The 12858-nt window shown below is 34.3% G+C and overlaps 1 protein-coding gene and 2 pseudogenes across 3 annotated transcripts; 2 read left to right on the top strand and 1 right to left on the bottom strand.

Moving 5' to 3' along the window:
• Nucleotides 1-2195: 2195 nt before the first annotated feature.
• LOC140803737 (actin-11-like) lies at nt 2196-3695 on the top strand (annotated as a pseudogene).
• LOC140842801 (putative germin-like protein 2-1) lies at nt 3605-5206 on the top strand (annotated as a pseudogene).
• Nucleotides 5207-6230: 1024 nt separating this feature from the next.
• Nucleotides 6231-9369, bottom strand: LOC140842800 (protein NCA1-like). 3 transcript variants are annotated; one of them, XM_073210956.1, is made up of 8 exons: nt 9167-9369; nt 8041-8303; nt 7722-7953; nt 7402-7547; nt 7165-7252; nt 6938-7084; nt 6572-6721; nt 6231-6439 (listed from the first exon to the last, which is right to left on the bottom strand). In XM_073210956.1, exons 2-8 carry the CDS (start codon nt 8289-8291, stop codon nt 6395-6397), a joined length of 1059 nt encoding a protein of 352 aa, XP_073067057.1. In that variant the 5' UTR covers nt 8292-8303; nt 9167-9369; the 3' UTR covers nt 6231-6394. The 3 variants fall into 3 exon arrangements, with proteins under 3 accessions (XP_073067057.1, XP_073067056.1, XP_073067055.1); XM_073210955.1 differs by having other exon boundaries at nt 8041-8454; nt 9201-9369; XM_073210954.1 differs by having other exon boundaries at nt 9201-9369.
• Nucleotides 9370-12858: the final 3489 nt, after the last annotated feature.

Genomic DNA, 12858 nt, shown 5'->3' with positions numbered 1-12858 from the left:
CAATTTTATAAATCAAACACTTCAATGAATAACAAAAATCAATCGTTTGTTCCTATCGTGGTCCCGATCATAAAGGAAAACTACTCCATAAATTCAAAACTAAAATCAAATTTAAATGTTGAATTCATGTCTGAAAATAAGAAATTAAAAAGAAGAGAAATTCTCAATGATGGCGCGCGGATCTTGCGTGTAAAGTGCGCTGTCTTTCGCCCACGTTGTCGCCGTCTTTTCCGGGTCGCAAATCTTCCCTTCTTCTCCAAAAGTCGGCCGCCTCCTCCAATATTCAACAACCCCCTTTTCTTCCTTTTGTTTTTCTTTTTATTCTCGGTCAAATCTCGAGCAAATCTTCGCCAAAATTTTCTTCCGATATTAAATACACGGACCCCGTGCCTGCCTCAGGACATGGGTCCGTGTAGACTCTGCCCAAGCGTTCTTCCGGATTGGTGGACACGGACCCCGTGTAGGGGTCCGTCCTGGGGTCCGTATAGATACTGTAATTTTCTTCTTCTTGATGCAAGCGACACGGACCCCGGATACAGGTCCGGCAAGGGGTCCGTATACATACTGTAAATGTCTTCCTTTGGCTTCTGATGAACGGACCCTTACACGGGGTCCGTGTATGGGTCCGGATGTCAACTTTTGCTATTTTTCCGGCATTTTTGACGTGGCATTGCGGAGTTTGACTTTTCTTTCATTTCTTTGGCTTTCATCCTCTTTTGGTCAAACCTACAATTTGCCATAACAGTACGAATTAAGCGCATAACTCGGAATAAAACATGCCAGATAAGCACGAAAACGACAAAATAAAGACCCTAAAACGCTATATAATTCGTGCTTATCAACTACATATTATCAACAAACTCAAATATAATTCAGTAGACAATATGTATTTGTTAAGTCAATGAAGACTATATTTCCAAATTCGGTAGACAGAAATAAGTATAATGGGTCTGCTGAAATGCAGTGATGATATAATTTATTCTTGGGACGACGGTAATATTTTCATTTGAAAGTTATTTTATGACAATAAAAAATAATCGCAGCGAGTCTTGAGCAAAGTTCTTAATTCAAGCAAAGGCTTAAAAGTTGCAGTTTTTTTCTTTAAATCAGGTTCAAATTTTCGCCTTTAAATCATACTCTCTCAATCCAAGATTCTATTTTTATCCTCATAGAGGAGAAAAAATTCGTTTCATGTTGCGGATTCGTTGTAAATCTGTGTTTTTGCTTTCAATGAATCCTATTGTTAATTTATGGATCTAAAGGGTATTTAAAATTAACTCTAAATTTTTAGAATGTTAGTGATAATGTGTGAATGGATGTTAGGTATTTACTTAATGTTATACGTGATCTGTCCCATGCATATTGTATCTTTTATGAATTTGCATGCGTATGGATCCTCAAGATAGCTTGTGAAATCAGATTTTTTCTTGAAATCCTTACAATTTCTTGGTTAAAATATGTATACGATGATGCACTTAAATTACACCTGTTTGTGTTTTCTGCTTCTTAGTTCGTAGTTTGTATTTTGAGCAAATGGGTGTTCAATGTTTACTATCGGCTCGATCTCAAATCATTTTTGTCTATGATTATGTGTACTGTGAATACACGGGAACCGATGTCGATGTGAAATTGTATTTGTGAGGAAGGGATCAATCAATTTCTGCTATGTTGCTTATTTCATTGAAGGTCGCTTGTTATAATTGTGATCTGCGGTTGAAAGAGCACGAGGAGAACTCTTTCATTTGGCTATCTGTATATGTATCAGTCCTGGTTGAATTTCTTTATTCCAAAGGTTTTTCATTCTGGAAATCAATATTGAGATTCGGGGTTGGCAAAACCTCAGAGCATTATTGAAGCTACTTTTTGCGATATATTGCTACAACTGCTTGAGATATGCCTTTATATTTTGATACTGCCTTGTCAAGTCTCGACATTTATGTAATGTCTTGTTTGTAATATGATTCGATGTGGTATAACATCTTTTAAATTTGTAACTTTACAAAAGCTTAACTGGAATGTCACACTATGTGATATCACCATCGAATATTCAGCAGCAATCTCATGATCGGATTTTAGTTTTGCATTTTGATTTCATTTGCCAAGACTTGATTTGAGAGCGACATTTATATTTATGTTTAATGAAACCGTCTCTCGTAAAATGGTCCATTTCGCTGTTTTTTCATGTCACCTTCGAGATGGCAGATAGGCCTCTTAGTTGTTACAATGGAAATAGAATGGTCAAGGTGTGTTTAGCATCCAATACCTTAAACTTATCATTTGATAGTGGCAATGCTGAAACTTGCACAAATTTGTGGTTCCGATTTGAAGTTTAAAAAAGGTGGTAGGTAGATCTTTAACCATGTCAGAAACTTATTGTTTAATCTGCGCTCCTAACTTTCAGGCTGGATGTGCTGGAGATGATGCTCGAAAGGCGGTTTTCCCTAGCATACCCTCGTCACAATGGAGTGATGTTTCACATGCACTGCCAAAAAGATGTGTATGTAGGTTATGAGACAAACATTGAGAGGTGTCTTGTCAATGAAGTATCCAACTGAACATGGAATTGTCAGCAATTGGGATGACATGGAAAAGATATGGCACCATACTTTCTATGACGAACTTCATGTGGCTCCCGAGGAGCAACCGATTCTCTTGACAGAAGCTCCTTTTAATCCCGAGGCCAATCGTGAAAGAATGACTCGAATCATGTTTGAGACCTTTAACACCCTTGCTATGCATGTCGCCCTTCAGTGTGTTCTCTCTCTTTATACCAGTGGTTGTATGACCGATGGGGAAATTCTAATACATTTAAGGGACAAATCAAACCTGTTCTATTGTTCACACATATATTGAAACGTCTTCCATTTTTTACGTTATTGTTCTCAACTCTGGGGGGTAGTTTCAGTCACACACTCCCCCATGCAATCTTGCGTCTTGATCTCGCTGTGTGTTATGTCACTCAATACCTCAGGAAGATACATTGTGAACGAGGCTACCCTCCCAACATTTGTATTGAGCATGAGATTACGGGGGGCATAAAAGAGAAGCTAGCATGTATTGCTCTTGATTATGAACAAGAGCTAGAAAGGGCAAGACCAGTCCTCCTGTGGAGAAGAACTATGAACTGCCTGATGGACAGGTGATTACTCTTGGTGGTGAAACATTCCGCGTCCCTGATATTCGTTTCAGCCATCAATGATCGGGATGAAAGCTGCCGGAATTCATGAAACCTCCTATAGTTCTATCATGAAGTGTGACGCTGATCTCAGGAAGGATCTGTATGGTTAACATTGTCCTCAGTGGTGACTCCACCATGTTCCCAGGTATCGCTGAAAGGATGAGCAAGGAGATCATTACGGCACTAGCTCCAAGCAGCAAGAAAGTTAAGGTTGTGGCTCCACGTGAGAGGAAGTATGGTGTATGGATTGGAGGTTCCATTCTGGCCTCTCTCAGCACATTCCAGCAGGTAAATTTAACACTTTCATAGGAAAGATTTATACGGTTTCTCTGACTTTCTGTGATTACTTTGTTTCCGAGAACAAAAAGGGCTAGTGATTTGAAATGTTTCAAATGCTTGGTTTTTCTTGTTTTTCTGATTGCAGACGTGGATAACCAAGGCAGAGTATATCGAGTCCGATCTTCGATTGTTCATAAAAAAGGCTTTTCATAGAACTTGCAGGAAAAATAACGATTGAAGATATTTATTCGATCACATGCTGCTTCTCGTTTGCTTTCCCTTATTAGTTTTCCCTGTTCTCTCCTCCCAGTGTTTTGTTTTAAATATTTAAGATGGGGAATTGAAAAGGTATTATCTGAGCCAAAATATCCATTTCCCAAATCTCCTGAGTCAAAAAAAAGAAAAGAAAAGAAATCATAAATTCTTTTGTTTCTCCAACCTTTACCACTAAAAAGAACTTGTGATAGTCTGCACATATGTCTTGATCTACACTTGGAAGATACATGATAAAAGACGAGGTGTTCCCTTATCAAAACTGATATGATTTGGACCCGTTGGACGTAAGACGTCCAAATTTGACCATGTCTTGGCAAATTATTAAATAAGACGGCATGCGATAATAAAAAACGAAGTATTGGTGCAAGGACGGCCTTCAGGAATATTATTCACTAGAAACACATCTCTATGACTATAAATAATGAGCTCTGCTTAGCAGAAATATATCACTAAAAATTTCATATTACATTCTAATTCTGTAATATTCAACTTAATTGTAGCAAGATTCACATGGCTAAGCTCATTATCTTGTTGAGCCTCGTAAGCCTGTCTTTTGGCTTCCTTGCATTCGCTTTCGAGCCGAGTCCGTTGCAAGATTTCTGCGTTGCCGATCCCAGTAGCTCAGGTGATCAACACTCCTTCACACACCATCAGCATTTTCTTGCGCAAATCAGATACCGTTATCATTTTTATGCTTGTGGTTATTTATTGATTAGCATAAATTTCATTGTTAACAAGTAGTTATAATAACTCACACTGGTTGTATATATTAGCAGCTAAAGTGAATGGGTTGGCCTGCAAGAACCCTGCATTGGTTCAAGCCAGTGACTTCTCCTTCAGTGGACTTCACTTAGCAGGCAACGTACACATCAAATCCTAATGGCTCCAAGGTTAGCCCAGTGAGTGTAGTTCAAGTACCAGGCCTCAATGCTCTTGGAATCTCAATGGTTCGTATCGATTACGCACCATGGGGCATCGAGGGTTCCCTCCAGGTGGGGTTCGTAACCTCGAACCCTGGTAATAGTCTATTCACGAAAACCCTTCAGAAAGGTGATGTTTTCGTGTTCCCAGTGGGACTCGTCCACTTCCAACGCAATGTGGGAACTGGACATGCTGTTGCAATTGCTGGATTGAGTAGCCAGAATCCCGGAGTCATTACAATCGCAAATGCGGTTTTCGGATCGAATCCTGATTTTAGCAATGACATTCTTGCCAAGGCATTCCAAGTGGATAAGAGTGTTGTGGATCAGCTCCAAGCTAAGTTCTAGAACCTTCAACCTGATGAGATAGATACAAGCGACCTTTAAACTCATTCAATGCATGCTTTGTAATCTGTGTTTGTGTTACTTCCTATATATCCTTTCGTCTTGATTGCGGGATGGGTGTCTTCATTTAATTTGTTTTTATTGTATGTTTTCTGCATTTCATCGTATGCTTGTAAATTAAATTCCATTGTCATCGACTTTTTTACTTGCAAACTTAAACAGTTAAATTAATCAGTCTCGGAAACGTTGCAAAATTTTTATATACGTCGATTCTGGTGGGAAAAAGGTCTTCTATGTTGGAGAAAACTCATAAACCGCAGAATCCATCACCCTAAATCATTAAGAATTTGACTGAAAACTTAAGCGGAAGCGTCTTCCAGATCTACGCGCTCTTTCCTTGAGAGAATCTTTTAGTTTCTCTTCAGAACTATTTTCTTAATGAGAGAGAATAGTGAAAATAATAATGCGAGATCTGGGAAACATGAACCATATTTATAGATAATATTTATCAATATCTTCTGATATTTCTGTTTTAGTCTATCGTATAAACAGAAATTACACTTATGTCTTTACACATTAAATGCCCACAACCTATTAGATACATTAAAGCTCAATAACCCGAAACCTCAGTCGATCACTTTATTTTAGGCTTAACTTAATAGACAACCAACAACACATAATTATTCACATATAAGTCCATAAAAATAAAATTGATCCAACATTCTATCTTCCAGGAAATCTACATAAAATAAGCAACCCCGATTTCCATTTCAGAAGCCATGTCTTCTTAGAAACCAAGAAAGACACATCCTTCCATTTTAAAAATATATTTTGTAAAATGATTTCATCACTGCGAATAGATAGATTCACTTCTAAATCATTTGGCGTTGAGCAATTCTTGATTTCTTGTTTGAGCTCAATCCTATCTACGATTCAAGACAACGCATTTTAAAAATTAGTGTATCAAAAGAAAGTTTGAAAACTTATTATCAAATATTATAGTAATTATTATTTTAGTTAGTTTTCTTCCTATGAATCATTTTTACACCAATAAGTTAGGCTTTTAAAAATGGGGGTTTGTAGATGTTAATTTTTTTTTAAAAAAAATCTCCCTATTCCTCTTCAAGTCTACAACTCAATCCCATTAAATATTTAAAAAAATAAATTGTACACTAAAACAAGAACAAATAAACAAATATAAAAACTAAAGGTTCATTCATTATGTATATATCTAATAACAATGAATTGGGGAATTTTTATTCTGATTCTTGTTTGAGGAAGTGAAATTATTTTAACAAAGCTATACACTTGCACCAGTAGTTCATATCACTTATTTATCTAACGTCTAGACACTACATTTTATTACAGAACAATCATTCTTTGCATAGGGTGGTCATCATTTTGCAAGTTGGCTGTTGAGGAACTCCAGCACCGAAAGACGCTGCGTGCAAGAAAGGTCCAAATCAAATACAAGATTAAAAAAAAAAAGAGGGGGGGGGGGGGGGGGGGGGGTGGTAATGGTAACCTGATCAACTTAACGTAGATTTAGAAGAAAATTATGGACAATTCATACCCGTTGTTCAAGATCAACTTCCTCAGCTCTTATTGATAGAGATTCCAACAATTTAATGCCGTCCTGAAAGCCAGCGATAGCTGTGTCCTCGTTAGCAAGGTTTCTATCAACATCAGCCACTTTTGCCAGTGATGTAGCTACGTCTATAACCTGAGTTTATGATTTGAAATAAGAGATAATTAGAAGAGAAAAAGCAGAGACTAGAGAGGGGCTAATACCAAGACCAAGTTCTCAGCTTATCATAAACACATTAACAAAGGAAAATATTGTTGATCACAGTCGCATATATTACATCCTCGAGCCAATCGTTAACAGGGGCGGTTTGGAAACACTAGAAACAGAACCTACGTTTTATCAATTGCTCACCAGCGATGAAACGTTTGAATGGTACTTGATTGCATTACGGCGAACTTCCAAAGCCTTGAAATAATAGGATCTTGCAGCCTGTAAATCCCCCTCGTAGAACTTCAGGTCCCCAATTTTATTGAGAGAAACAGAATGTGTATGTGTTATCTGCACAGGTCCAAATACAAGTTGTATCAAGCTGGATTTGCGGAAAAATGGTAGTTAACTGGCGTAATACAAACTTATACCTCCAAATCATCCGTCGGTACTTTTGTAAGGAAGCTGACACTCTCCTCAAAGTATGATATTGCAGCACTAGCATCTCCAGTTGCTCGACTGAAACAATCAGTGTTATTTTTTGTTCAAAAACAAATGCCATATCATGTATCCTAAATTTTAAAGATCAAAATGCAAACATAATTTCGATTACTAAAAACACATTTTCTAAATTCAGACAAAGAAAAAGACAAAGATGATGGGCATACCAGCAATCACCGAGCATACCTAAAACTGCACCCAACTGAGAGCATAACTCAGGAGTGTCTCCAAATCTTTCCAGTTGTTCTCTAACATCTTCCACACATATGCTAAGCCTTGATTTTGCACTTCCTATGTTATTAGCACGAAGTGCCTATAAATGAGAAAGATAAAAGTTATGAATGGATATATAAATCAGAATATGTTAGCAAATATGGTGCAGTTTTATAAAAGAATACAGTGAAAATGAAACAACTGAATTTAGCCAATGTTTACATAGTCCCTATTGGCATCAACAATAAACAAATGACAGAAATTTAAAAATTACCCTCATGGCCTGCTGCACCAAGAAAGCACCTCTCTCAAGGGACACATCCTCATATATCACATTTTTCTTTCCACCTTCCTTTTCTTCCTTGTCAGTATCAACTTGAGACCTCTTGATCCTTGCATGACCATCAATAAAGCGATCAACTACAGCCTGAAGATTAGGATCGTCTTCAATCTTCACAATGTCAGCACCACATAAAGGACAATCCTTGAAGCGTGATACACAAGCTCTAATTTCGTGAAAAGCAGTCATCAAGAACATTCATAAGCACACGAGGAAACTAACTGATGGGTAACATTTGGCACATTTCACTTACTTGCAGTATACATGGGAACAAGGCACACACTTGTTACATTCAAAAAGAAGTGCTTGACATATCATGCAGCTGAGAGGGCCTAACTTAAATGTCTGAGAATCGTATCCGTAGGGGCACTTGGGACTAATTGTTGAATCTTTCTGAGGTGTGGTATCATTAGTCCACTGCTGTTTATGTTGGTTTTCACAAGGTTCTTTAATAGACGCATCATCAGGCTGCGAAGCTTTAATAAAAGGACAGACAGGTTTCATCTTGGTTTACACCTGCAATAGGAAGATGACCGGCTCTGGAATTTATGTAAAATTTAAAAAATGACAAACCTTGCAAAAGAGAGAAGAGAGCCTTCCCCTCTGCGCAAACCAAGAAATCCACACAAAACACCACACTTTCAATATTTTAGCATAGCAAACGAATCTAATCATGGCAATTTTTAGACGTAATCAGAAATTGGTATTTTGATAATCTACCCACATGAGTTTACAACACTAGTTAGCACATTTATCTGGGAAGGAATGAAAGATAAAAGTATGAAGTCAAAAACTAATAAAAAACATAAAGAGCAAAACAGATAAACTAATGGTGAAGTGAAAGAAGATATGGCAGTGCACAGCACTTAAAAGGAACCTTGCTCGCTGTTTATGTCCAATATTCTTAAAAATGTGACACCAGTTACATTTACTGGAGCAGTACAATTGATCGTATTGATTATATATTACAAATTAATAACACCTAGTCACAAAAACTAGACGAGAAACGCAAATATAAATCACTTATTTCTAAAAGTGAAAAAGCAAGAACCGACGTACATCATGTAAATATAAATAAGGCAGAATATACCTTGTACACAACTTATTTCAATACAATTATAACCAATTTCGAACCAAAAAAACAACCAGATTCTGTCAACGTACGTTTGCCGCAAAATTTCAACACACTTGCAAAACAAGTTTCTTTATTGTATAAAAGATACGTCATAGTATCATAAATTGAAGCTAAAAATTAGCTTTTCCAGATAACAAAGAACTGAAAATAACAAAAGCGAACACGGATATATGAACATCACCTATACTCGATCAAAAAAAAATCATAAAGACCCGAAATCCATGTGGAAGATACGATGATGAACCTAAATTAAACAAGAAATGGGCTTTGTAATCCACCTCTTGCAATTTCCGAGCGCACTGCGATACCTAATCTAAATGCAAATATGAATTGCGTGTAACACAAACACATCCATGGAGAACGAGAAAGGAACGGCAGAAGGAACAGAAGAAATCGGCGAGAGGTCCTCCATTGTAGTTCTATCTTTATTTTTCACATTAATTAAATTCAATCGTAAAAAATTTATATATATATATATATTTGATATACTAGAAAAATGCACGTGCGTTGCACGTAAAAACTTAAACTGCTGAAAATATATGTGCGAAATTTTGATAATATTTAAATGAATTAAAACATGACTAATAATATTTATCAACTGAAACAAACTAAGCCATAAAAAATAAAAAAAATCATGACCATAGACGGTATATGAATAAGAGAAATTATCTTATCCACTTGACACACTTTCAAATATTCTTCTTGGTTGATTTTGAGAACTCAACAACTCTTTGTCGTAGTTTGTTATAATATGCATATTACTATTTTGATATGCTCAGCAAATATCTGATCGTCTTTAACATATATTATGTTATTTACAATCCTTATCCGGGATCTGACATGCTCATAGTTTGCTTCTTTATCATGACATTTTTTCGGTTTTCTACATTGTTTTTATCTGATAATCTTATTTTTCTGGCTATTTTTTTGTTGTTAAATGATTTTTCAGCTTTTGACAATCATCAACTATAACAACTAAGAAAAAATACTTTTATTCGCGATAAGTTTTCACTGTGACTAAAAGTATGTATAACTTATATATTCTTCAACAACATAACGAATGAATGGTGTTGCACCTTCTTCAAATATTGTGATATTTGTGATATCATTTTTATATATTTAGTATCAATATTATAAATATATAGCTATAAGGTTAATAAATTTTTAACAACTATTTCTCAATCACTGTGAGAAAAATACTTGAAATCTCTTCAAATGGTTATATCTTTAAATTGTGTCCTCATTTAATTTGACGCAATTCAAGAAAGTCATCTTCATCATCATTTTTTGGAAGCTTTGAAATAATGATTGCGTGCATCATGTCATGAGGATGATATAGTTTCAATCTCATTTGTTGCGTTTAGAACGTAATATTATATTATTCATTGAAACAAAATAAATTTTCTTCTATCGAGTTTATATTTTGTTTTATAATATTTTATATCTCGTGGAACGATATACAAACTTAATTATTGTATTTTAAAAATCTTGAGAAGAGATACGAATAATGTAATTAAGATATGCATATGAGATATCATTCAAATATATGTCAAAGTATTTGTCTTATTCAATATCTCATCTAATAATATAACCATTTAGATTTCATGGACGAGGAGTTTTCTATGCTACCATCATATATGTTATGAATTAGTGGTTAGACAATTTGACTAAAAAAAAGACAAAAACAATCTCGTAGTCACATCGAAATATATCGAGATAATATTGGAGGAAATAAAGTGAAACTGGCTTAATGTCTCAATAAAATGCACAAAATTGATCTATTATATTGTGTCAACAAAGTTTTAGAATTGTTCTCATACCATTATAAATAGAATGAGAATTATGCACAATTTGTTTTTTATGTATTTTTTTCTGAATTAAGAATTTTTTCTTTTTGAAAAACTATTTTATTGAGAAATATTGACATTTTATATGACATTCATATGTCGGACAACCATGAAGTAACAACATAATCATTATATAACACTTAATGTACACATACAATTCTTCAATTTCTTCTTCACTGTGCTTCGTTTAAATTTAAATCTGAATCATTCTTGATCTTAATATTTTGCTTTAAATATGATTTAATATATATGTATATGTTTCATGTTACTTAGTTGAATCTAATTTCAAATATCTATAAAAAAAAATGTGCTTGAATTATATCATACAGAAATTAAGACATAGTATGTAGGACCGAGCGCTTGCCGCTTTACCAAAATCTATAGTTAGTAGTAATGGTGCAACTCAAATCTTTTAAACTGCACAGCAGCTCAAGCACCACGGTTCGGCCGCTCTACCAAGCAGTAACAATTATTGCACCCAACAATCTCCCTCTCAATAATTGCACTATTCACAATCAATGGGAATCGAACCCGTGACCTTGGCTCTGATACCAATTGCAGGGCCGAGCGCTTGCCGCTTTACCAAAAGCTATAGCTAGTAGTAGTGGTGCAACTCAAATCTTTTAAACCGCACAGTAGCTCAAGCACCACGGTTCGACCGCTCTACCAAGCATGGACAATTATTGCACCCAACATAGTAATACACAACATTATTTTTTTTTATTTAACATGTCTAATTTTTTTTCATTCACTATGTTTGTCTTAACTTTTTTGTTCAAAATTTGACGCATTTCGTAGACTATATGTATGAAAAACCAAAAAATTATATAATTCACAGAAACCATTTATTATTCTCTTCGTAGAACAGAAGACCCAAAATACGTGGCTTTGATTGGTATACTCTCATACTTATTTTTATAAACAACAAGACACATCATATAATATCAGAAAAATCAATTACCACCAACAATACTAACCAAAACGAATAAAAAAATCATAACACAAACAACCTCGATAAGGAAAAAATGATAACTCAAAGTTTAAAAATAATTTATTTAGTACAATAACAAAGAAATTGAAGTATATACGAGCAATAAAAAGCATAAATCACTCTCAAATTAAATATTAACTCATATTATTCATAATTTGTATAAATTTTCCAATATTTTTTTCAAATAAAGAGAAGACGCCTTATTAATGTCATCGTTTTATAGATATTCATTCCACTTCTTTAAAAAAAACACAAATGAAAAATGGTGCCTTGAAATCATAAGAAAACCATTTAGAAAAGGAGCCGTAAAAATATAATACAAAGTCACACAATTTTTCTTAAACCATAGAAAAATATTATACTATTGACAAAATATATCTAGCAACAACAAAGCATGTGTTAACTTGTGATATAATTAAAACTTGGAATCATGCATAATCATTGAATTAGAACAAAATCGCATGCCAAAAATCTACTGGATATTATATATTTTAATAATTTATCCATATTTGTCGTTCATCAGAGGACTCTTAGACCTACCAAATTTTGTAGTTCACCTATTATTTTCATAATAAATAATATTACAAAAATAATATAAGCAAGAACATAAAAACTCAAATTAAAATGTCTTCTATCAATCTAAGTAAAAAAAAAATTGATTAGAGAATATAATAATGTCGTAAAAAATTAAATATTGATTTATGGACAGAAGTTTGGAAATACAATTGTCTCAATAAATAAAAAATATTATCTCTTGATATTCTGAAACATAACGTAAAAACGAAGAAATATTTCAAATTTTTTAATATTTTATAAGTCACTTCAAACTAAGTAATCTAAGCAAACAGAAAACATGCATTATGTGTTTAAAAATTAACAAAATATCTCAACAATAAAAAATTGAAAAATAACCATTTTTGTTGGATATTTGATTTTGTTTCTCTTTTCTTCGTGCAAACAACAAATCACATAAACAATCCAAAAACAATTACATGATCAATACAAATGACATATAACTCCTCATTGCAAGAACACAAAATGATCAAATGGAGCATATTATTTAGTAATATTTATTTAGCAGCATTTATAAAAAAATTG

The sequence above is a fragment of the Primulina eburnea genome, chromosome 10 (assembly GCF_022965805.1).
Source record: "Primulina eburnea isolate SZY01 chromosome 10, ASM2296580v1, whole genome shotgun sequence".
In the NCBI taxonomy this organism is placed as follows: Eukaryota; Viridiplantae; Streptophyta; class Magnoliopsida; order Lamiales; family Gesneriaceae; genus Primulina; species Primulina eburnea.
Note: the sequence above shows the minus strand (reverse complement) of the source record. Positions and strands in the feature narration are given on the sequence as shown.

Excerpts from the sequence above, each read along its gene's own strand:
- LOC140842800 (XM_073210956.1), bottom strand. The coding sequence starts at position 8,291 with ATGAAACCTGTCTGTCCTTTTATTAAAGCTTCGCAGCCTGATGATGCG. Across the intron at positions 7,085-7,164 it reads TACCGACGGATGATTTGGAG|ATAACACATACACATTCTGT; the intron begins GTATAAGTTTGT and ends GGACCTGTGCAG. Across the intron at positions 6,440-6,571 it reads AAGTTGATCTTGAACAACGG|CGTCTTTCGGTGCTGGAGTT; the intron begins GTATGAATTGTC and ends TCTTGCACGCAG.